Source organism: Pygocentrus nattereri, chromosome 17, assembly GCF_015220715.1.
Source record: "Pygocentrus nattereri isolate fPygNat1 chromosome 17, fPygNat1.pri, whole genome shotgun sequence".
Taxonomy (NCBI): domain Eukaryota; kingdom Metazoa; phylum Chordata; class Actinopteri; order Characiformes; family Serrasalmidae; genus Pygocentrus; species Pygocentrus nattereri.
In genome coordinates this window covers 39,543,485-39,564,443 of record NC_051227.1, presented here as the reverse complement: position 1 = coordinate 39,564,443, position 20,959 = coordinate 39,543,485, and the positions used below count along the sequence as shown (strand labels likewise).

At 42.8% G+C, this 20,959-nt stretch overlaps 3 protein-coding genes across 3 annotated transcripts; all 3 read right to left on the bottom strand.

The window, feature by feature from the left end:
• Positions 1–466: 466 nt before the first annotated feature.
• dynll2a (dynein, light chain, LC8-type 2a) lies at positions 467–4,235 on the bottom strand. Its single transcript, XM_017688205.2, has 3 exons — positions 4,050–4,235; positions 1,788–1,923; positions 467–1,680 (listed from the first exon to the last, which is right to left on the bottom strand). The coding sequence occupies exons 2-3, from the start codon at positions 1,917–1,919 to the stop codon at positions 1,543–1,545; spliced, it is 270 nt and encodes an 89-aa protein (XP_017543694.1). The 5' UTR covers positions 1,920–1,923; positions 4,050–4,235; the 3' UTR covers positions 467–1,542.
• An 806-nt stretch (positions 4,236–5,041) lies between these two features.
• srsf1a (serine and arginine rich splicing factor 1a) lies at positions 5,042–8,755 on the bottom strand. Its single transcript, XM_017688204.2, has 5 exons — positions 8,597–8,755; positions 8,280–8,495; positions 7,364–7,539; positions 7,035–7,207; positions 5,042–6,591 (listed from the first exon to the last, which is right to left on the bottom strand). Exons 2-5 carry the CDS (start codon positions 8,468–8,470, stop codon positions 6,397–6,399), a joined length of 735 nt encoding a protein of 244 aa, XP_017543693.1. The 5' UTR covers positions 8,471–8,495; positions 8,597–8,755; the 3' UTR covers positions 5,042–6,396.
• Positions 8,756–9,960: 1,205 nt separating this feature from the next.
• aldoca (aldolase C, fructose-bisphosphate, a) lies at positions 9,961–19,167 on the bottom strand. The gene is made up of 9 exons (XM_037546382.1): positions 19,045–19,167; positions 15,348–15,478; positions 14,656–14,867; positions 13,626–13,680; positions 12,933–13,093; positions 12,758–12,841; positions 12,489–12,663; positions 12,179–12,378; positions 9,961–10,691 (listed from the first exon to the last, which is right to left on the bottom strand). Exons 2-9 carry the CDS (start codon positions 15,457–15,459, stop codon positions 10,596–10,598), a joined length of 1,095 nt encoding a protein of 364 aa, XP_037402279.1. The 5' UTR covers positions 15,460–15,478; positions 19,045–19,167; the 3' UTR covers positions 9,961–10,595.
• Positions 19,168–20,959: the final 1,792 nt, after the last annotated feature.

Below are 20,959 nucleotides of genomic sequence, written 5' to 3'. Positions count from 1 at the left end.
GCAGGACAGTGGGCCTCCAGGACCAAGCGCTGAGAAACACCACTATAACCCAAATAAAACACTGTGAATGAGAAACACTGCCAAGGACTGGAGTTGGCACGCAGACCATGAAGCCTGCGCATGGTGAGGGCTCCCTCTTGTGATTTGGAATGATCATAGCAGCTGCCGCAGGTCTTGACAGCGGATCAAATGAGGTTAACAATTTTCGTGAGGACCAAGGTCACGGCTTAAAACGCACTTCTTTCGGACGCTCCTTCTTCGTTGATATTCAAAATCCACAGGTCAGGTGTGATCGCCACTACTGAGCTCAGGAGCCTAAAACCCACGCTGACAAAATGATAGAAACCATTAAGAGTCAGTGACGACTCAAGTATTTGCAGTGCCACCATCACTCATGTAACTAGTCTTTACAGAAATCATACAACAAAATGACTTCAGCAAACAGAAAACAAAACAAAGGGCAAAGTTTTGCATTAAATACACATTTTAATGGCTGAAAACATGGCCTTTTTGTCATGGGCAGTACCTGAGAGGGTACAGTGAAATGGAGCATCGTCTCACAAGCCTGTGAGCAAAGGAAGCGCCACAGGGCCGACTAGCCAATTACAGATGGGTCATGAGCACAAGTAGGGAAAGAAAAACATGCAAATAATGAATCGGACCATTTCTTAATGGATATGCCTCGTCAGGAAGACGCTCAGGAGCGGGAAAATGTTGTGCATTCATCTTAAAGTCCCTTTACATTCAGGTAGAGATCACTAATAAGACTAAAAACTGCATTATACTCAACAATAACAACAACAGAGTTTAATCATTTCAATATCTTACATTATTCTAATAATACACATTCCTCAGCTCATGTCGCAGGAGACATTCTGTAAGACATCTCAAACCGGAAAAAAAAAAAAAAGCTTCACAGAATAAACCTTCGTTTGTGCTTAAGTCGCCCCTTTCCCAGACAACTTCCCTCTCCTGACAGATGACACGGAACAAAGATCAGGACGTTCTTCTGAGGTTAGATAAAGACCTAGCGCCTTCTATTCTAGCGTATACAAGACTCGTTTCCATTGTTCTCCACCTCCACCACGGTACAGACATGACTCATGACGTTCATTAGAACCATACAGGCTATACAGAATGGTTACTTAAAGAAAATACATCTCTCAGAAGAAAAATAGAAGTGCTAATGCATTTTTCATACATCATATATTTATCTCCGCTTTATTCCATCAAAAAGATCACACTTGCCTCTACAGCTCCTGTGCTCGAACAAACCTGCCAGGACCATAAACAAACGCCTCTCCTAATAAACACGGGGCACATGATGAAAGAGCAACTGAACTGCAAGATATACACAATTAGTATGGAATACGGTCCATGCAGTTATGCACAGTCAGCATCGGCATGGTATGGTCTGGTTTAACATCGGTAGCGTGTAGGTAGATACGACATCAGCCACTAGTGCATCTCGGTCCATGTTGGGAGAGAAATAAACAAAAAAGAAAAGAAAAGAAAAAAAAAAAAAACTACTCTTGTGGAGATTCAGCCAGATTTGAACAAAAGTATGGCCACCTGGCCCAGGTAGAAGTAGATGAAGTGCTTTGTCTCGTGAGTGACGTAGCTGCCGAAGTTCCTTCCCACAATGCAGTGCCATGTTGGGTTGTACTTCTTATCAAACTCCTGCAACGTAGAGAAACAATAACTTCAGTGGTCAATCATTCAACGGCCCTATTAACCGCATCAGTCGAGAAGTAAACCGGGCTGAACTGCTGCTTTGTTAGGCCCACCTTCTTGATGTACGCTGCAATGTCCTTCTCTATGTTGTACTTCTCCATGGCCTGCGTCGCACAGTCCACCGCATCCTGCTGCATGTCCTCGGACATGTCAGCATTCTTGATCACGGCTTTCCTGTCGGTCATTATGCTTGAAAAACGGAAGACAAAAGATTAAAGGGGATTTTTCAAAATAAAAAATAAAAAAAATTCCACACAAACAGCTTCTAGAGAAACATGGCGCGTCGGAGCCGTTCACAGCGGCGGCGATGGAACCGGGCGTCTGAAGAGTTGAACGCCCCTGAAAGCTCCCTCAGAGAGAGAGAACACGAGATGGTTATAAATACGCTGCTTTACGGGCGCCACATCACCATAAAGCAACGTTCTAGCTTAACGTGCATGTTCTTCCATTCGCGGTGAAGGGTACATGCAGGGTGTTTTAAATCAAAACGGTCCCTAAAGAAGACCTTTCTTCAGATTTATGACCATTTTAAAGCTCAGCAGACACATGTAGGTGGTTTTGGATAGTAAATAAAACGGCTATGTTCATGTTGGAAGCATTGGGACCTCTGGTTTCCATCACCACCACTATAAAGTTTCTCTACAGTGACTCACTTCACACCAGTCCACTCTGAATGACTGTTTGCATCTCAAGATCACAAATTTACATCTGAAAAAAAAATGTAAAACTACCCATTTTTGGGAAAAACTGGTAGCATCCTACTTTAACTCAGCTGTGTAAATCGCCAGCAAAGACGACAGCCTCCACTGCTACTCTAACAAATACCACCAGACCAAGTGCTTAACAGAGAGCCCTTTCAGGAGAAGGGTTCAGGTTCTTCTCTCAGCGCCAGACAAACTCTCAGCAGACTGCTGCTCACTAAAGGCTCTGGTTTGTTGGGGTAATTCGGTGACACCAGATAGGCCTCACTAAGAATCAAGCAAGTCCTTAATGGGTCCTTCAGTTCAGCCCTTTCACAGGGCATCAGCTCTGCCTCCCACACACACACACACCCACACACACACACCCACACACACACACACACACCATTCACGTCCTGCAGCATTCTCAGTGCCCGGCCAGCATACAGTCAAAATGGCCTCAAAAGACTCTCCAGTTTGCAGAAACCAAAGAAAAGGCCCTCAGAAGCCGTGAAAGGCCTTTTAATCTACATTCCAGCCGCTCAGATGACATCTCACGGAGTGACGGCCATGAGGTGCCCGCGAGAAATACTGCCAGTCCGTGCACGAAGCTCAGGCTGCCTTCTTATTCGAATTGTCCGTTCCACCTTAAATGGTGCAGCGGCTCTATTTCGCACGGGCGCCACAATGGAGCCGCTGCACCATTTAAGGTGGAACGGACAATTCGCCTAACAAGCTGGCGAACGCGAGTCCAACTTCAGCGCAGCGCTGATTAAAATAATCTTCACCTTCATCAGCTCGCAGGTGGGAAGCGTCAGAGCCTGGTGCTGCCCTTAGCTGCCCACTGACCACCTTATTTTGGCCTGATGTTTTGCTGAACTCCGAAAAACCCGGAGCCGAACTTACAGGAGGATTCACGCGAAACTAAATGGTGAACAAGTCAAGGAAGTCAGTCGGAGTGGCTTGGCGTGAGATTCCCAGTCACTGAGAAACTTCAGAGCTGCCCATCGTGCTGGTGATGGGAACCAGACGTCCACCTTTTAAGGCTTCTTACACCAAGCTGTTAAAACACTGATGTCTGAGACGCCGTTTTACAGTAGTTGGGGTCCAAAATGTATTTCAATATGTGGAAAGTGCACGAGAGTCTAACCCAAAACAGTTTCCCAAAGAAAAGGCGTTTTATCCATCATCCACGTTCACGCGACACGCGTGGGTTCCCTGGCGGTTCTGGATGGGAAATAAAACGGCTCAGTTTGGGAACTGACCCCTGGATCCCATCAGCACCACTGTGATGAAATCCGAGTCTGCAAGTTTCTCTACAAGCGAAGCGTCTCGCACTAGATCACTCTGAACGACAGAAATTCTGAAAAGTCGGTGGCGCTCCCCTTTAAATAAGGCTGCTTCACGGTACTGAGCAGCCTAGCAGCGCTGATTTGAAAGCCTCGTCCACGGCTTCCAGCACCATTATCCCGATTATTCCCGTGCACGTAATCTCAGCCGGAGGCCTCCTGGAGCGGGCAAGCATCGCTAACTGGCGATTTTGCGTCGAATCGACTTAAACTGCGGTCTTTCACCGCCGGACCGAAGCACTCGGCGCGTGCACTGATCACTCGGACGAACCAGCTCCGCACTCACCTTCAGGCGGTTACACCAGCTGGAGCTTCGCGGTGGGAAAATCCTCCTCCTGCTGAGACGAGGCTCAATAAGGACCGAGCCCAACGCGCTCTGTGCCGCCCGCTGGATCCCTCGCCCTTCACAGCGCTGTCCGCCACACCGCTTTCCATTGGCTGGAGAGCAGCTCTGCCTTCGGTGTAGGCATTTTCCTCTTGCGCCGCTCTACCAGCATCTTATTTCAACCCACAATGCATCTTTGACCGGGGAGCGAGCGAAACGCGATACCAGGTAGGTTTTTTTTATATTAGCGCCCAGCCGCTCAAAGGCAGCCTTACTTTTCTTTTGGAGAACTGAACAGAACCGAACCTAAGGAGGCATCTGGGGACTAAACAGCGGGCACAGCTCGAGCAGGACTGCCCAGACTGAGGACGTTTATTCTGACCCCCTTATTTCTATATTGTCTGGTCTTTCTTTAATTAAGGCAACACTTCTACAGAACCATGAACTCTGCAGCCACTCTCTTCAAGGGTTCTTCAGTGAAAGCAATGGTTCTGTGAAGAACCACTAATTACACATAAACCCACTTCATGCTCAAGTGGTTCTTATTTGATGGAGGTGGTGTGCTTTCATACAGAACCTTTGTGTAAATGGTTCTCTAAAAATAAGGGTTCTTGAAAAAGGGTTGTTAGAAGCTTGACATAGTAGAACCTTTTGGTACCGTACGGAGCACTTACAACACGTTCTCCATCAGAGGAACCGATTCACCCTGCAAAGGATCATTTAAGCATGAAATGGTTCCATGTTGAACTCGTGGTTCTAAAAAGGACCCCTTGAAGAACCTTGAGGAATGCAGGGAATCTGAGCCCTCTGGAGAACTTATGGAAGCCCATGTGATGTACATGATCACTTGCAACATCAAGTGACCGTGAGATCAGGTCACTGGGGGATCAATTTGATGGCTCTACCTTACTCAACCAGTTCACAACATTCTCCACAAACAAAAAGGACACTCATTATATATCAATGTATTTTTTTATTGAGGCAACTGTTCACTAAAAAAATAACCAAATAAAAAGCTAGCGATGTAAAAGCATCCGTAACTGCCCACCAAGGGGCAGCGAGAAATCTAGAATTGCCTGAGTTTCACCCCTAATCCCAAATTTTCCCCTCAATTTACCAGACTGCTTCTGTTGATTCCATCCCAAATGACTGCTCCAGCATCTGTTCCTCCAATGTGAGTGAAAATATCAAAAGGTAAAATGTTGGGTAAGGTTCCAAATGAAAAAATAAAATAAAGGGGGATGGGGGGGCTTTTGGTAAAACTTGGAACTGCTCGGTCTTAAATCCTACGATCCTGGAGAAATTGTTCCTTGTATCCAGCATTCCCTATCCTATCTTCATTATGAACTGATCCCAATGAGCCGGCATCCACTGAGCCTCTCCTCCAATCCAAACCTTAAATACCAGCAAAACCAAGAAAAAGGTAGAGAGTTAGAAACACTTTCTGGGTAATATTCTGTAATGCATGCATATTGCATTCTAGTAAAAAAAAAAAAAAAATTAATAATAAAAAAAATTTCCGGGCTAATTGTTGCACACCATGCTCTGCATCGACCATCAGAGCCTAAACTTGATGTACGCCTCGGGTCTCTAGTCTGACTTGCCAGAAAGGTCATCTTGTGTGTAAAAAAAAGGTACAGATAACATGAACACGTCTAATCTGGACCGTCAACATAGCTGCAAGTGCCATAAAGTCACTTTCTACAGATTCAGGAGGAAGGGTAATACCACTTAAATTTGCTGGTAAAGAAGCATTCAGTGTGATTACAGAGGACCCCCTTATTTATAAACTTCAACCTGTAACTCAACTGGATTCGGCAGTCCTTTATTACAAAGCATCAGTTCATCCCTTGTCAAATGACTAGAGGAAGACAGGGTAAAATACAACGTTTATGAACCCACCCTCATGAAAAGACAGTACAAGACATTTACCAAAATATTGAGAGGCATTAAGCAACCTTTGTTTGGTCAATGAGAGAGTTCCATTTCATCATCAAAAAAAAGGACAAACGAAAGGTGAGATAGGAGGAGGGCGAGTGAGCAGTCCTTTAAAACACATTCGTAAAAGAATTTGGACAGGTGTGGGGAGGTGGGGTGGGGTGGACAAATGACAGATGGGAGTGGAGGGCAGGACACGTAGACAACATTCAGAGGACCAAATCAGGAAAATGAAGGTAGGGAAAATAAAACTAGTACTCAATGGGGGAGAAAAGAGAGGGTAAAAAAAAACTGGGATGTGTCAACAGCTTCACCAAAAACAGGGGGGCAGGAAACCAAAAGCACCACAGAGGTGGCGAGAGTGGAAGGCTTAGGATCGAGAGCGAGAGCGACTGTGGCGAGGGGAGTACTGAGGAGACCCTCGGCCACGCCGTGGTGAGTAGCTGCGGCTACGGTTGTTGCTGCGGCTGCGACTCCTGCTGCGGCTGCGGCTCCTGGACCTCGATCTTCCATAGCTGGGGCTGCGCGGACCATCCATTTTCACTCGAATGTATGCAGTTTCCCCCTGAGACACAAAAACTTTCCTCTGAGCACACATCACAACCAAAATCCAGGCTTGTGTTATTAAAATACTTACCAATTGTTATTGAGTCGTTCAACACTTTAACAGTCATCTATTAAGTGTGCAAGTTTCTTGCTTTTTTGCCAAGGGGCAGTTTTCAGTGAAGACTATATATGAACACTTAAGCAGGTGGGCAGCACAATCATGTCTGACATTGGGATTTGGATGCACAAAACGTGATCCAAACGAGGCTTTATGCCCAAATTTAGAGATCTTTCATTAGACGCCAACTAAAAAAACCCTCTCCAATTCACAATGTCGTGAGGTGAGGGGCAAAACGATACGGATCCACGCCCAATCGTGCCACATGAGATACGCTTACCTTAAAGAAAATCCAAAGCTAAGACATGTACATCCAAAAGTCCTAATTAAAATCTCAAACCTACCTCATGTGACCGGAACTTAGTGTTATCCAGCTTTCGAACCGCGTAGGTCATGTCTTCTTTGCGCACAAACTCCACCACACCAGTTCCATCTCGGAAAACGTCAGCATAACATACATCACCTGCTTCACGCATGTGATCCTTCAGATCCTGCCAGCTGCCGCTTGGTGGTAGGCCTGGAATCGACAAAAAGCATGTTACCCATCTCACAAGATGCATTCCTAAACACACACACACACACACATCCTACACCACAGTGCGAGTAATAAAGCCACTAAAATGTTGTCCTGGTCCACCTGGTGCAGCTCGTTTGATGGAGACTGCGTGCTTACCCGAAACAATCACTCTATATTCGGAGCGTCTGGACGGGGGTCCATATCTGCCCCTGGGTGCCCCTGCTCCAAAACCACCTCTCCCCATACCGCGTCCACTTCTCGGAAACTCCACTCGAAGCCTGTACCCGTCGTAGTCGTAGCCGTCCCGGGCATACACCGCATCCTCGGCGTCTCTGGAAAACAAGTTGATTTTTACAGCGTCTGCAGCGGAGCAGATTAACTTCTAGAAATCGACTTCGCTTGGAATTAACATTAGATATAATTAGCCTAATCTGACCACCACGTGTGGTTCGGCATTAAAACAAAGGTTTACTAACTAAATCTTAAATTAGAGCCACTGAAAGCCACGGAACCAAGCGTGGAACTGTTGCTTTTCGCTAATTAGCTCGCCGTACGAAGAGGCGGGCTGGGCGCCGTAGCGTTAGCCAAGCGAGCTAACATTAGGTCCATTTCAAAGACTACCAGAAGCCGATTTGTTGAGCGTTAACGCAAAGACGCTAAAGGAAACGGGGGTCACTGAATGAGTGAAAGCCCACGGTTTCTGTAAAAAAGAGGAGCTTAACAACTAAACTACAGCCCTCGGAGACGAGCCTCCGCCGGCTAACCCACGTTAGCTCGAGAATAATAACATTTAGCATTTGCTGCTAGGCAGGTAGCGTTAGCTAGCCCAGCATGAGGTTGGCCTAGCAAGCGTTAGCCATCTCGCGAAACGCAAACGAGACGGACAGCCGGACACGTACACCTCGCAAAAGCGCCGGGCGACCGCAAACGCAGCCCGAACACAAGACCAGGGCTAAGCGAGGGCGACATTTCACCGCTTAACGAGCCCAATTAGCGCCGCGAACGCGGGCACAGCCGTTAGCCAGCTAGCTTAGCCCAGCCTTGAGCGCACCGAGCTGAGGGAATTAATTACCTGGGGTCTTCAAACTCCACGAAGGCAAACGGCGGTCCGCCTCGTCGGTTTTTCAGATCGATATCTCGAATCGCTCCATACTTGTAAAACACATCCTCGACGTCCTTGGTGCGGATATCAGGCGGCAGATTCCCCACATAAATCCGGCAGTCGTTGCTACCAGCGGGGCCTCGGATCACTCCGCCAGACATCTCCGAACAAGAGAGCGCGACTTTCCTGCCGCAAACCAAACAAACGGGTTAGTTACGCAAGCTGGGGAACCTGCACAAGAAAGATGTGCGGATGCGCAGAGCACCCGAAAAACTCATGTACAATACCTCCAGACAGTAAAACGCTCAGGCGCCGCTGTATTGTCCCAACTTTTGTCCGGAGCTCAGCAGCAGGAACGTGGTCTGCACTCCGCCTGAGAGCAGCTCCTCGCTTCCTCCTCGCTAACCGCGCTTCAGTTGTGCGGAGGGATCTGCCACACTGGGGGCATTAAATGCACTACCGCAGACTTACCAGCTACATCCGAGACAAAAAACTAGTCCGTAAACATCCGTTGGACGTGCTAAAGGGGAACCCCACCAGTTTTTCAGAGGTTCTGCATAATTAATTGGAGCCGTTCTGAGTGGTTCGGTGTGAGATTATAGAGAAACTTGCAGAGACAGAATGATTCGCTGTGGGGGTGATAGAAACCAGACGTCTGCAGAGCTGTGGCGCTGAAAGTTACTACAGAAAAACGGCGACGAGCGCGCTGTGGATGCCTGAAAGATCGTTTTAGGGCAGATTTGTGATTCAGTTTTGATTTTAGACATATTCCATTGAGCTAGGGTTAGGGTTTCATTCATGGCAGAGTCGTTCATGCAGGGCAATGCAAAGTAGTCCCAAAAGAAACTACTTTTTTTTAAAGTAAAAACTATTTTACCAACATCAGCACTACATAATAATATTTAGAAGAGTGTAGGTTCACTTGTAGTCTTGGGTAGTAAATAAAATGGCAATATGAGTGTTGTAGACATTGTGACCCCTGGTTCCCATCACCACCACTGTGAAGAGAACAGAGTCTGTATGTTTCTCTGTAAAATATGTTACATTTAATTTTGGGTTGTTTGATGTTTTGTTTTTAGTAAATGTGCTGGCGTGCATTTGTTTCTCCATTTGGTTGGGTTAGTGTAGTGGTTAACACCTCTGCCTTCTATGCTGTAGACTGGGGTTCAATCCCCACCTGGGTAAACACCCTACACTATACCAATAAGAGTCCTTGGGCAAGACTCCTAACACCACCTTGGCCTCCCTGTGTAAAATGCTGTAAATGTAAATGGAATTGCAGACGAAAGCTAATGTTAACAACTGGTTCATATTCCTGTTTCAATTTGTACTGAAATTAGCTACATAATCAAAATTCAGTAAAAAATAATAAAAGAAAATCAAACTTTCCTTCAAGTAGCTGATGTCGCAGCACATTTATATGATCTACTTTTCAAAACGTAGCTAACTAATGAAAGAAAAAACAGATCCGGAGGATAGGAATGACTGATTTATTGAAATAAAAAGATAATATCTAATAGTTTATATAGCATAAGCTTCATTGTGAGTGTGTATTTGTGGCCTACTGAGGCAAACGAGGCTACAGACAGTATTGCGGATGCGGTGTTTGTAGGAGCAGGCCTTAGAATCAGCAAAGAAATACTGCACCAAGGTAGTTGCGTCAGACACTTTACATCGTTTTCACATTTTATTAATGTCTGTTTTATAAGTATACAACAATTGCTCTGTTTATTCCACACTGGACACCACAACGCTTACCGAAAGTACACAGTCAGCAGGTACTTAGAATTGCAGTTATGAAAGGCTGGATCACACAAGCACAAGTTAGACCCCTGTGGGGGGGGGGGGGGCTACCCCACCCCCCAACCCCCCCACCCCAAATCTCAAATCTATAGAGAAAACTCATTTTGTCGGTAGCAGGACATGAATCACTATTACATTATCATTTATCTATATGATGCTCATTATCTCATTTTCTCTGTTTTGAGCTTATAAATGAATCGTCTTAAATCGACTCTGAAGCTATTAGAAGCTACATACTCTTTTATTTGTTATTATTCAGCAATAGAGGGAACATGACAACATTTATTTTTGCTGGATGAAAAGAGTGTAGTCCTCTCACATGTCAGCTCATACACTGATTTAGGAACATCATCTGTATACAACAGCAACGTCTTGAGTCTAAGATACAGCTGGAAGGACTATATACCTGCATTAAATTAATCTTTATGGCAGTGGAGTTGGCTATATCTCAGGAAACACAGAAGGGTAACGTTTGGCAGCATGTCAGTATGCGTGGCTAGAGAGGTAATGGGAGAGGCCAGTGGCTCCGCTGCTGTCTCCACCTCCAGAGTACTTCCCCTGAGCCGCCAGACTGTTGATCTGAGGAAGCAGAAGAAAAGTGTCAGAATGAGATGGAAAGCAAACCTCAAAAAAAGAATAGGTTTGTTTTGGAATTGCATCCCATAGATGATCTTTTATTATGCAGGGAGTGCGCCGATCAACATTGCAGTTGCAATATTAGAGTAATTTATTATCTCATAAATAAATTTATCAAAGTTAACTGCAGTTACCTGCAGTCCTGGGCCTTGTGCAGACATATTGACCTGACATTGATTAGGTAAATCCTGCACTAAACAAGACTAACTACAAATGTAGGGCATTCAGGGCACCCAGACATGCCCTGTCAAGTTAATAAATCAGTTATTAGCTCGTGGGATTGGACTACTGCCCTTGTAGCAGTCTTGTTCCTGCTTGCTTCCTCGCTCTGTCTTTTAAATACAAGATTTACAAGAAAAAAAAAAGTATGACTGTTTTTTTCCCTAAATCTTTTACGGTCTTTTATACTAAATCTAAATGCTTGTTTCATAATTGAACCCAATTTGTGTTCCATATCTCATGATTATCTCATGAGTTGGAATTCTTGGAAAAAAAAAAATTTGCTTTATAATTTCACTGCATTTATAAAGCAACACAATGGAATTATGAGTTGGAATTCTTGCTTGGAATTCTTAGAAACTGGAATCCTTGCTTCCAACCAAGCTGTAAAACAACATGATGGAATCACAAATTGGAATTCTTACATGGAATTCATGGAAACTGGAATTCATGTTAGATCCCAATTTGTAAAACAATGAGATGGAATAATGAATTGAAATTCTTGCTTGGAATTCTTGAAATCTACAATCTCAGAATTCTTGGAAAGTACAGTCATCGCTTCAACCCAGTTTGTAAAACAAGGCATGATGGAATTCTGAGTGGGAATTCTTGAAAACTGGAATCCTCACTTCAATCCAATCTGTAAAATAATGAGATGGATTCGTGATTGGAAGTCCTGCATGGAATTCAGGGAAACCGGAATTCATATCTGAGCCCAATTTGTAAATGAATGAAATGGAATTATGAATTGGCATTCTTACTTGGAATTCTTAGGAAATGGAATCCTCACTTCAACCCAGTCTGTAAAACAACATGATCAAAACACAAACTGCAATTCTTACATGGAATTCATGGAAACTAGAATTTGTGTTTGTACCCAATTTGTAAACAATTGGATGGAGTAATGAGTTGAAATTCTTGCTGGGAATTCTTGGAAACTGGAATCCTTGCTTCAACCCAATTTGTCAAACAATGTGGTTGAAACATTAGTTAGAATTCTTGGAATCTAGGATCCTTGTTTTGACCCAACTTGTAAAACGTCATGATGGAATTATGAGTTAGAATTCCTGCTTGGAATTCTTAAAAACTGGAATTCATGTTTTAAGTCAATATGTAAAACAGTGAGATGGAATCATGAAAGGCGTGTAAAGCTTGCCCGTCTCTCCTTGTAGAATATGTTTTAGTTTTTCAGTGTGTTTTATTAAACGTGCCTCTGCACGCTTGATGAACTCCTCAGTGGCAGCACTTTGATTCTCTCTCTGGCCGCGCCAGGTTTTCAGGGCAGAGGCCTGCAGGGCTCGGCCAAAAGAGAAGGTGAGCGCCCAAGGCTTCACCAGCGGACAGTTGTTGATGGCGTTTAAGTTGAGGGAGGCCTCTTCTTCACTTTGGCCTCCAGAAAGGAAGGTCACTCCTGGAAGCAGACATCGTTCAGCATCACATGCTCACAGCATCACATCTTCCAAAAAAAAATTCCCATTGAAACAGACACCGGCGTAACCACGCTCAGCAACATAATCGCACCTGTGACCGCAGGAGGGACGGTCCGACGCAGGGCAGTGACCGTTGCCATGGCAACCTCTTCGGCACTGAATTTGGTGGGGCAGCCGTGTCCAGGTGTCACCATGTTGGGCTTAAGCAGGGTTCCCTCCAAATACACATGATGATCAAACATGGCCTTGTAGACTGCTGCAAGCACCTGGAGAACACATATGGAGCAGCGTGTAATGATTTCAGGGATCTTTACTCTGTGTCATGTGGAACAGCGACATTAATGATGGACTGACACCAACCCTCTCTGTAACAAACTGGCAACGTTTCAGGTCATGGTCTCCATCAGGCAGGATCTCGGGCTCCACTATGGGTACAATCCCATGCTGGAGGAAAATTGGAAACATTACACATCCGCCCGTTTTTCAAGCAAAAAAACCCCAAAACTTAACAACATTAACTGGATTCATACTTTACCTGTTGGCAGATGCTAGCATACCGAGCGAGGACATTGGCATTTTCTGTAATGCATAGTTGAGATGGGGTGGTGTCACTGATCTTCATCACACAGCGCCACTTTGCAAAATCAGCTCCATCCTTCTTATACTGAGCACATCGCTCCGACAGTCCATCCAGCCCTGCAGAGCACATCCGTTAGAACTTTAGTCAGAGCTAACAGAAGCACTGGACCAGTGGAAAAATCTGACATCAGAGATGAAAAAGAAGTAATTTGGTCTTTTCCTGTAACAAATCTAGCCTGAAATACCACGTATCAGTGTGTTTGAGCCTAAAATAGCTCATTTTAAATCACTCGCAAATTTCCCAGGGCAGATTATTTGAAACATCTCCAGCTTCTACATCTGATTACCTCATCTGTGGGTTTGCTGGGAGTTAACCAGCCTTGAAGTGTTTTGTAGTGGAAGTGGAACCAATTTTTCAAAATTTCTGCATCATTTAAAAGCTGATTCTACAGTCTTTGGACCCTCATGTGGACCCGTTATATGTTGGCCAGCTGTGTGAGATCTAAATGTATGATTGCCAATATTGAATAATGTTCAATTAAAATTCTCATTTTAAAGCTTATTAGTTAAAATAGTGGATCTGTATCGCCTGATACTCAAGATGCCAGCCAAACTTAGAAGGAGATAGATAATGAAGTCTTTGACTGACCTTGTGTAGTAGTTTCACCATTAGTTCCAGGCAGGGGAACTACTCCTTTATCAACCTTTAGGACAAAATAACGAATAAAAAAGTCTTTTTCTTTCACATGTAATCATCTCTAGTGATCAAATGATTTAGAGAGCATGTTTGGAAAGCTTTACTCAATGCTGTTTTGTTCATGAACCCAACATTTTGCGAATTTCTTAAACACTAACATTTAAAAGTTTGGAATCACTCGCCATATTCATGATACTTTGTTGATTTAAACATTATTAATTACCCATAAAAAGGTATTTTCAGATGTTTTGTTCGACATCTTAAGAATTCAATGAACAAGACGTTGTTAAAATCTAAAAAAATACTGTAATTTATTATGGAAATGAATTTTAATCACCGTTATCTCTATTGAGATTCTCTACTTTTGAAATGTGATGGTTTCTCAATGTTACTTCTAACTTCATTCACAGTATTATACATCATTTTGGACACTAACATGTAGAGCTATTATATTATAATACTTTTAAACGCTTGTCTACATCAAACCTTTTCATAGCAATAAAAACATGATTGCCAACACTACTGTAGTTATATCTTCAATGAACAGCTCACGGTACCCATTCGATTTTTTTAAAGAATTTTATCCACAATTACATTTTGATTTTCGAATTTTTTGTTCAGTGCAATGTTACCAAAAGACATGATGATATGATCAATTAAGTGATAAAACTCACTTTTAACTCACTTTTAATGCTTTAATCAATTTGAGATATTCCTTCACACTTGCTTATTGATGAGCTTATAGAACATATCAGCCAAAAGAAATTTACGACATGGACTCTTTCCTGGCATTTTTACCACTAGTGTCACATGCAGTACAACAAATAACGTTAAAAAAACAAGGAAAATGTTACGAGACTGAAAGCCAGCTGCAAATCAACGCTGCATTTCAAATCAGTCCTGAAGAACAGTTTTATTATCTCTTTATTTTCTTGAAAAAGTAGAAAAAAGGCCTCCTAAACTCGGCTTAGAGATCACATACCTTGATACCAATAGTAATTCCTTTATCTTTGATCATTTTAACGAAGGGAACACCGTCATCTGAGTTCTGGTAGAGCGTTTCATGGAAGAAGATGACGCCACCAATGCAGTTATCAATGCGATCGTCTGCGGTGAAGAGGACTTGGCGGTACAGGCGGCGATTCTCCTCTGTGTTCTCCACTCCTATCTGGTTCAGACGCTTGCCCATGCTGCCTGTTGCACCATTCACAATGATCAAACACAGAGTAAGCCAGTGAGCTCCTGGAGCAGTGGTCACTAAGCCCTCTCCAGAACATCTGGACACCTTATCGGCAGTTCCAACTTAGCTATATCACACCTGATATCACCCAACTAATCAACAACAGTCAATAAGGCAATTAGATGAATTAGGGTGTAGCAGATTACGGCTCAAACGTATCTCTGCAGGAAGCTAGATCTGCAGAACAAACGTTGGCCACTTTCATAAAACATCTAATCAGAACTTTATTCTGGAGAAGCACTTAAAAATAAAGGCTCTTTGGAGTGAGGCCAAAGAAGAACCATTTTTGGCTCCTGAAGGAACTTTTCATGCCCTAAAAAAAGCTTCTATACCAATTAAAAGTTTTTCTCAGCAATCCAGGAACCGTTTAGGTTTTAAGAAGGTAGGTAAAGAACCTTTATCACTGACTGAAAGGATTGAGAGGCTGCACTAACCTACTGACTCATCAGCTGCTAGAATGCCTTTCCCAGGAGCCACAATGCGCAGAGCTATCTCATGCAGCTCCCTCTTCTGCTCCGTGGTGAGTGTGGGAAACTGGTGGGTCATTCTACAGGTCAGTCACAACCTAAGGACAGTACAGTAATTGTATATTGAAAATAAAGTAGGCATTATGGAGGTGTGCAGATTTCTCCTGAATAGCACCAGTGAATGAGAAGCCAGACCACTGAAGGACACTGAGATACAAATGGAAAATAGGCTGAAGAGAGACAAAAAAACATTTTAAAAACGTGAAAACTTTTTTTTTTGATTTCTGAAAAAACATCCAGAGACTTGAACGTAGTGATTGAGCTGCTGAAATGCTTCATCGTTGTTAAACCAAGTCAAAAGCACAGATCTCAAAGCCCTGCTGGTCTTTCGCAGACCTACTGAAAACCACTAAGCATTATCTTTCACAATAGTATAAAAGACTTCAGCAGCTGTGGCACCTTTCGTCTACTAAATACACACATGCCTGTACATTAGATAACAGTAATGATAATTACGATGACTTTGAGTCATTAAATTCTACTACCAGATTGGGGTGGAACAACCGTCTTCAGTGGTGTATATCAGTACAATACATAACAAAGCATTTAGAGTACATCTTGATTAGGCACATGGGGAGGACTTCATTTAAACCATTCCTCTCAATATGTTTCATGGAAAATTCACAAAATTGATGCTAACCTAATTAATAATGATTTATCAGTCTACTCAGGCTTTAGCAGAGCTCAGTAACGCTGAGATTAATAACTGATCACATTGATTTATCAGTCTACTCAGGCTTTAGCAGAGCTCAGTAACTGAGATTAATAACTGATCACATTGATTTATCAGTCTACTCAGGCTTTAGCAGAGCTCAGTAACGCTGAGATTAATAACCGATCGCATTGATTTATCAGTCTACTCAGGCTTTAGCAGAGCTCAGTAACGCTGAGATTAATAACCGATCGCATTGATTTATCAGTCTACTCAGACTTTAGCAGAGCTCAGTAACGCTGAGATTAATAACCGATCGCATTGATTTATCAGTCTACTCAGGCTTTAGCAGAGCTCAGTAACGCTGAGATTAATAACCGATCGCATTGATTTATCAGTCTACTCAGGCTTTAGCAGAGCTCAGTAACGCTGAGATTAATAACCGATCGCATTGATTTATCAGTCTACTCAGGCTTTAGCAGAGCTCAGTAACGCTGAGATTAATAACTGATCACATTGATTTATCAGTCTACTCAGGCTTTAGCAGAGCTCAGTAACGCTGAGATTAATAACCGATCACATTGATTTATCAGTCTACTCAGGCTTTAGCAGAGCTCAGTATCACTGAGATTAATAACCGATCACATTGATTTATCAGTCTACTCAGGCTTTAGCAGAGCTCAGTAACGCTGAGATTAATAACCGATCACATTGATTTATCAGTCTACTCAGGCTTTAGCAGAGCTCAGTAACACTGAGATTAATAACCGATCACATTGATTTATCAGTCTACTCAGGCTTTAGCAGAGCTCAGTAACGCTGAGATTAATAACCGATCACATTGATTTATCAGTCTACTCAGGCTTTAGCAGAGCTCAGTAACGCTGAGATTAATAACCGATCACGTTGATTTATCAGTCTACTCAGGCTTTAGCAGAGCTCAGTAACGCTGAGATTAATAACCAATCACATTGATTTATCAGTCTACTCAGGCTTTAGCAGAGCTCAGTAACACTGAGATTAATAACCGATCACATTGATTTATAAGTCTACTCAGGCTTTAGCAGAGCTCAGTAACACTGAGATTAATAAACGATCACATTGATTTATCAGTCTACTCAGACTTTAGCAGAGCTCAGTAACGCTGAGATTAATAACCGATCACATTGATTTATCAGTCTACTCAGACTTTAGCAGAGCTCAGTAACACTGAGATTAATAACCGATCACATTGATTTATCAGTCTACTCAGACTTTAGCAGAGCTCAGTAACGCTGAGATTAATAACCGATCACATTGATTTATCAGTCTACTCAGACTTTAGCAGAGCTCAGTAACACTGAGATTAATAACCGATCATATTGATTTATCAGTCTACTCAGGCTTTAGCAGAGCTCAGTAACACTGAGATTAATAACCGATCATATTGATTTATCAGTCTACTCAGACTTTAGCAGAGCTCAGTAACGCTGAGATTAATAACCGATCACATTGATTTATCAGTCTACTCAGACTTTAGCAGAGCTCAGTAACACTGAGATTAATAACCGATCATATTGATTTATCAGTCTACTCAGGCTTTAGCAGAGCTCAGTAACTGAGATTAATAACCGATCACATTGATTTATCAGTCTACTCAGGCTTTAGCAGAGCTCAGTAACACTGAGATTAATAACCGATCATATTGATTTATCAGTCTACTCAGGCTTTAGCAGAGCTCAGTAACACTGAGATTAATAACCGATCACATTGATTTATCAGTCTACTCAGGCTTTAGCAGAGCTCAGTAACGCTGAGATTAATAACCGATCACATTGATTTATCAGTCTACTCAGACTTTAGCAGAGCTCAGTAACACTGAGATTAATAACCGATCACATTGATTTATCAGTCTACTCAGACTTTAGCAGAGCTCAGTAACGCTGAGATTAATAACCGATCACATTGATTTATCAGTCTACTCAGACTTTAGCAGAGCTCAGTAACGCTGAGATTAATAACCGATCACATTGATTTATCAGTCTACTCAGGCTTTAGCAGAGCTCAGTAACGCTGAGATTAATAACTGATCACATTGATTTATCAGTCTACTCAGGCTTTAGCAGAGCTCAGTAACGCTGAGATTAATAACCGATCACATTGATTTATCAGTCTACTCAGGCTTTAGCAGAGCTCAGTAACGCTGAGATTAATAACTGATCACATTGATTTATCAGTCTACTCAGGCTTTAGCAGAGCTCAGTAACGCTGAGATTAATAACCGATCACATTGATTTATCAGTCTACTCAGGCTTTAGCAGAGCTCAGTAACGCTGAGATTAATAACCGATCACATTGATTTATCAGTCTACTCAGGCTTTAGCAGAGCTCAGTAACACTGAGATTAATAACCGATCACATTGATTTATCAGTCTACTCAGGCTTTAGCAGAGCTCAGTAACGCTGAGATTAATAACCGATCACATTGATTTATCAGTCTACTCAGGCTTTAGTAGAAACTCCTGTGTTCATAAAGAAGTGTGCCATGCGATGTTGGTGATTTTTTTGTGGTACATATTCTAAAAGTATTTTACTATAAGTGGAACAACTGTATTCTGAATACTGCCTTTAATGTAAATTTGTACAGGTTTCTGTTTTCTAAATACTTCTTCTGTATTCTGTTACAGCTCAACCCTGTTTACTCCAGATCCTAAATAAAATGAATACACATCAAGTGCATTAATTATATTAACAACAAATTACCTTCATGTAAACTTTCTTATCTAATGCCAAGTGGCCCAACAAGTGCTGTTATACTGAAAAAATCTGAATTTTCTTGATTTAGAACCAATGCACACACTAAAGTAAATTAAAAGCAGTTTTTTCCTCAGTGTAACAGTCTACATAGAAGAGCTTGACTAACTAAAGGCATGACATGAAATAAAAAGCAAAATAAAAATCAGAGCTACTCACCGAGTGAGATAACAGAGCAGAAGATACTCAGACTCGCTCCAACAGACCTGATGAGGAGTGATTGTCTTTCTGACAGAGACATTGTCCCACTTCTTTATGATGGTGCCGTCCCACAGGAGGCAGACACCTGTAGGGCGGAGCCTAACATCATGACCTCATTAAGTTTTTGGTAAAGACCGTGGCAGGGCGCACCTCTAACCTGCTTTAATTCAATCTGGGTATTGCTATTATTGTTGCAATAGGGCCACACCTAACATGTACAACAATAAGAAGGTGGTGATTGAAGGGCACTCAACCTCGTTTTTCAACCTAATTTCTATCTGCTGTATCTGTAGCATGTGGTTGAAAACAAAAGACACTCATTTCTAAGCATTTCTCAGTGCTTAGGAAACATTTCTACTACAAATTCACCTTTAATAAAAAGCCTATAGGCAGGCGCTTCTGTTACCAGTGTGTTTTGAGTCAATAGGATTTCTAACCTTTTCTAACTCCAGGGTTGATTATCTGTGGCAGATAGAGATCAGATGGAAAAATACTGGAGTGTTTCTTTAATAAACATGGCAATTTAAAAAATTATAACATTCAAACATATATAAAAAGTGGTGGGTAGTGCAGGCTGATATCAGTTTTCAGGGAAAATCCTTTTAGGTCACTGATGAGGCTTAACATATCTGAAAACCAGGCCTGGCCAGTAAAATAAGGCTTACAAAGAACCCAGATAGCAGCAGATAATTCAGGAAAATAGTAATGAGCGGAAAGAAAAGTGCTGCAGACCCCCATGACATCAGCCCCATTCAGCCCACACGTGACTGTTGAATTGCCATTAATGATATAATTAGATCAGATTTGCTTCATGTCAATCTAGAAGAATCTCTCGGTGGTTGCTGCCTGAAGACCCTCAGGAACGTTAGAAGTCTCAGAGCAACAGAGATTCGACAAAGCAAATGATTTCTAGGCTTATACAGGTGAGTGGAATTTTCCAGTAAGTCTGTGATCCAGTTTTCAAGGACAAAAAAAGTATCACTGTTATAGAGTCTAAGTGATAAAACTAGAGCCTCTGCTGCGAAATGGCCCAAAACGTACTGTATGACTGGTTTGGATAAATAACTAGCTTTGGGCCGCTCATCGTGATGAGCCTCAGTCTTAAAGTGTAAACTTGGATCATTTAAAAGGCTTAAAACTGGAGTTTAATATACACTGCTCAAAAATAATAAAGGGAACACTCCAATAACACATCCTAGATCTGAATGAATGAAATATTATCATTGAATACTTTGTTCTGTACAAAGTTGAATGTGCCGACAACAAAATCACACAAAAATCATCAATGGAAGCCAAATTTATTAACCAGGCCTGGATTTGGAGTCACACACAAAATTAAAGTGGAAAAACACACGACAGGCTGATCCAACTTTGATGTGATGTCCTTAAAACAAGTCAGAATGAGGCTCAGTGTTGTGTCCGGCCTCCACGTGCCTGTATGACCTCCCTACAACGCCTGGGCAGCTCCTGATGAGGTGGCGGATGGTCTCCTGAGGGATCTCCTCCCAGACCTGGACTAAAGCATCCGCCAACTCCTGGACAATCTGTGGTGCAATCTGGCGTTGGTGGATGGAGCGAGACATGATGTCCCAGATGTGCTCAATCGGATTCAGGTCTGGGGAACGGGTGGGCTGGTCCATAGCTTCAATACCTTCATCTTGCAGGAACTGCTGACACACTCCAGCCACATGAGGTCTAGCATTGTCCTGCATTAGGAGGAACCCAGGGCCAACCGCACCAGCATATGGTCTCACAAGGGGTCTGAGGATCTCATCTCGGTACCTAATGGCAGTCAGGCTACCTCTGGCGAGCACATGGAGGGCTGTGCGGCCCTCCAAAGAAATGCCACCCCACATCATTACTGACCCACTGC